Below are 4,467 nucleotides of genomic sequence, written 5' to 3' on the forward strand. Positions count from 1 at the left end.
AAATACACTTCTTGGTCAGTGGCCTTGCATGCAAGTACACTAGGATAGCACGATTTTAGTATGTTCGTGTAAAAAAAAAAAAAAGAAAGAAAAAATAACGTTCCAACCTAATGCTCTTTCTTTGTAGTTGCGTTGGTTTAGTGTAAAAACTTAAGAAATAATAAAAACCTCATAGAACACGACCAACACTTCCACAAAAACTGTGCTTTCTGCACTCTGTCCTCAAATGGGTTTTTTTCGCTATCGTTCTAAGATCCATTCAATATTACTATTACTACTTGCTACTGTCAATAATGTTGCTACCACTGATAACACTCTTGCTTTTAATCCTTCCCTTAATTTTGATAAAAATGCTAACACGTTTAGTACGTATACTGGGTGATACATTTTATTCGAGACAGATTTACTAGAACAAAATCCGTAAAAGAGGCACTAATACGGTTTTTGCAGGTGCGTTATACGGCCAGGGGGACATTATGTGGGTGGCTAATGTTTGCGATAAGTCGGCTAATTAATTAAATTTGTTCTTTAACTTTTTAATTAGTGAAAATAGACATGTGGTTCCGAGTAGAAACTCAGAGAGCGCCATCGAAAATCACTAAATCAACTCTTTTTACAACGACTTGAAGCTCATGGGAACCTCGGGGGCGTGCCAAAGTTATCACTTGTAAAGCAGGCGTAAAGCTAGCAGCGCCGGAACGCGGATGATTAGATCATTAGGGAGTTTTCGTAGACCGCGCTGCACCCTCCGCTAAGTGTTCCACAACGAAGTTGCTACTGCACCTGCGCGCCGATAGCCTTGACTGTAGAGTTCCCGCTATCGTAGCGGGTTGCGGAGGGCCTTACTGGACGGCGAAAATAATTTACGAAAACTCCCTATTATCGAGTTCAGTGCCTCTGCTAGCTTTGCGCCTGCTTCACGAGTGGTAACTTTGGTCCTTCCCCGAGTTTCCCACGTGCTTCAAGCCGTTCTAAAAAGAGTTGATATAGGGGTTTTCGATGAGGTTTAGTAGGCTTCTAAGTGAAATCATATGTTCACTAAATAAAAAGTAAATGATTGAACTTTAATAAATTAGCCTACTTATCGCAAAGATAATTCACCCACATAATGTCCCCCTGGCCGTATGACTCACCTGCAGAAACCCTATTAGTGCATATTTTACGGATTTTTTTACAATAAATCAGTTTCGAATAAAATATATCACCCGGTATAATCATGTAATGTATTTTGTCATCTTAATATTATTGCAGTAAAGCAGCTGGCAGGACAGGTAGAAACTTTTAAGCAAAGATTCGCCTCATCACTAGGTTGAAAGACAGACGGTATTGCACATGGCCATTGCCACCCCATCTATCGCCACCAGGCATCGTCGAGATGGATGTTTGCCTAAACGCAACTCTGAGAGGCTTTATGAATTGTGGCTGGATCGTCAGGTTTCGGTTCCTACAAGCCTCCTCAGTAGTCGACGTGTTCATGTGGAGTTGGGTATAAAATAAAAGACGTTATCGATTTCATGAGACAATCGTCAACAATGTTATGCACCTGTAACACGTTGAAATTATTGTACGCGCTTTACCGTCAGTTTACTGGATATAGGAAAATATCTGATCATCTGAATATACATAACAATGATGACTGACTACGTTTTGCCCAGAAACCCGATGGAATGACGCATAGTCTTCCCAATGTAAAAAATGGTTCTCGTACTGGCTCTGCACAGAATAAATAGATAGCCCATAAGTACCACTTGTGTTATGGCTAAACAAAGACAAATGTTCAAATTTTGATAATGACGTCTGGCATGCCCTTAGTAAAGCAAAAGTGAACAATAAATAACTTAAAATATATATATATATATAACAAGGCATGTGTCATAAAACTGGTACCCACAGAAAAAAAGAATAAGAGCGCAAAGGCAGCGAGAACATTTCTCTCGTGACTTACCAGGCTATCGCCGGGGCAAACTTTCTTTGGCAACTGCAGCTTCTGGTAAGGATCATAGCATGTCACCTGGCACTTTGTAGGATGATGGGCACCAACATGCTGCAATGCATTTATATATGATGTCACAAATACAAATTAAAATAAAGTTGTGTCTTTCAAAAGAATAAAAGTGAAAGCCGTTTACAAATCCCTGTAACGCCGAATTGGAGCGCAGCTCTTGAGGAGGAGGAGGGAAGGGTACTGGGGGGAGGGTAGACCCCTCCTCCTTCTCCTCCTCTTCCCCTCATTCTTTAATATGCTCCGGGGGGGGGGGGGTCATGTGACCTCGGGGGGGGGGGGGGGGGGGTGTCACGTGACTTCGGGGAGGGGGGTCACGTGACCTCGGGGAGGCGTGACCTGGGGGTCACGTGACCTTGGGCGTCACGGGGGTCCCCTCAAGGTCACGTGACCCCCAAGGTGACCCCCACGTGACCTCAGGGGGTCACGTGACCTCAGAGGGGTCACGTGACCTCAGAGGGGTCACGTGACCTGGGGGGTCTCGTGGGGGTTACCTTGGGGTCACGCGACCTTGAGATGACCTTGGCAGGGGTCACGTGACCTCGGGGGTCGCGTGACCTTGGGGAGGAGACCACGTGACCTCAGGGGTCACGTGACCTCAGAGGGGTCACGTGACTTGGGGGTCACGTGGCCTGGGGGGTCACGTGACCTTCAAAGGCTCACGTGGGGTCATCTTGGGGTCATGTGACCTTGAAAGGACCTTGGGAGGGGTCACGTGACCTCGAAGGGTCACGTGACCTTGGGGGTCACGTGATTCCAAGGACCCCACGTGACCCCCAAGGTAACGTGACCTTGGGGGTCACATGACCTTTAGGGGGTCACGTGGGGTCACGTGACCTTGAGATGACCTTGGGAGGGGTCACGTGACCTGCAGGAGTCACGTGACCTTGGGGGTCACGTGACCTTAGGATGACCTTGGTTACGCCGACGCCGACGCCGCTCAAGCCGGGAACGGGCCCCTAAGAGCTGCGCTCTAAAAAAAAAACGTTGAAAAGATGATTGTAAAGGCCGGCCCGCAAGCAGAGAAAAGGATTCCGACCCCACATTCCTCCTCGCCAACCCTCCCAGAACATAAAAGGGGGAAATCACCTCAAGTTTTCTCCTCGCCATTCTCCGACCTCATTTGCTTTTTCATCGCCTGCTTGACTTTTTTTTTTTTTTGTGCAGGTTTGAGGTGGGTTTAATGAAAGTTTAAAAGTAAATCTATACAAAAAAGGTTTCATTTTCCTTCTTTTTTTCTTTTTTTTTTCGTCGGCAGGAAATTCACAAATTACGACACGATCAATCATGGTTAGGGCCAGTCCGAAGGCGTGTCCAATGTACGAGACGCCCACCAGGTTTTCTAGGCATCCGCGACACAGGAGCACGGCGTCTTGCGAAGAGAAGACGCTCCTCAAGGCCAGCAGGCTGCGGGAAGACGTAGATTCTCTGAGGGAAACTGTACGTCCCGCAGTTTCACGTTCACAAATCTGCCTGCGCACCTGGGTTAGGGCTTTTAAAGGGAAACTGAAGCGTTTCTGTGTTTTAGTAAAAGCACAAAAATCATTTCCAAAATACCTTTGAAGCCCCTCCTTCCCGGAGTGTTACGTCATAAAAGGTGGTTTTAGAACCTTTGCTTTCGCCCATCCTCAGCGCCTATCAAAGCTATGCACGCGCACTTTTGCTGCTCTGAAAGAGGTCAGAAAAATCAAAGGAGGATGCTAAAGCTTCGCCTTTAAGTTTTGAACGCCATAGCTAAACGTATTCACTCTTTCTCGCGTGAGTTCAAACGTGGTGGTGCCAGTGTGCAAATAGCCCCCAACCACTTCCAGTTATTAACTAGATGGCGGGTTTGGCAGTATTTGCGATGTCAAATATACACGCTATCTTCTGGAAATTGGCACTTATAGCGCTGTCAGACTTAATATAATCTTATGATAAAAGATTAATAAGTAAAAGATTAGGAAATATATGTGAACCGGAAGTGTGCCGGGGCTACCCAGCAGATGGCCCCACTGGGTTGGTTGCCAAACAACACAGGGCGAATAACCCACCGCTTGCTCCCCAGCCGCGCAACCGTGTCCGCCTGGCCCATTTCACTTCTGGCTTTCATCGAGTGCGGGCGTGGGATGGCAGGCTCTGCCGGAGCAGCGATAGTGGCCGAGTCGGGCCACAGTGACAGGAATGGCTCCCCGTCCTCGGAGTAGCAGATAATTTGGCCGCCTCTGCCAGCTGGACCTCCGGTGCTTAATACCATGTTTCTTCACGATGACGTCTGGGGTCGCCGGTACCGTGTGGAAGATTTCTGCGGCACCCTCAGTCAACTGGCACTGGTCCCCGAGGTTCTTACCCCGCGGGCGTATCAGATGAACCACGTCTGGGCTGTGACCTTCAGGTCACCCGAGGGTAAGCGGAAGATGCTCGCTGCGGGCGACCTCGTAGTTAAGGGACGGCGATGCGTCGTCGTGGGCCCTACGAACTGGGAC

At 47.8% G+C, this 4,467-nt stretch overlaps 1 protein-coding gene across 1 annotated transcript; it reads left to right on the plus strand.

Annotated features, from left to right (window-relative positions):
* The first annotated feature begins 293 nt into the window (after window positions 1-293).
* Window positions 294-1,497, plus strand: LOC121833471. Its single transcript, XM_042286797.1, is given in 3 exon segments — window positions 294-365; window positions 1,221-1,289; window positions 1,291-1,497. Coding segments are annotated over 3 exon segments (348 nt in total).
* Window positions 1,498-4,467: the final 2,970 nt, after the last annotated feature.

This window comes from Ixodes scapularis, unplaced genomic scaffold, assembly GCF_016920785.2.
Source record: "Ixodes scapularis isolate PalLabHiFi unplaced genomic scaffold, ASM1692078v2 PGA_scaffold8__174_contigs__length_109621045, whole genome shotgun sequence".
Classification (NCBI taxonomy): Eukaryota; Metazoa; Arthropoda; class Arachnida; order Ixodida; family Ixodidae; genus Ixodes; species Ixodes scapularis.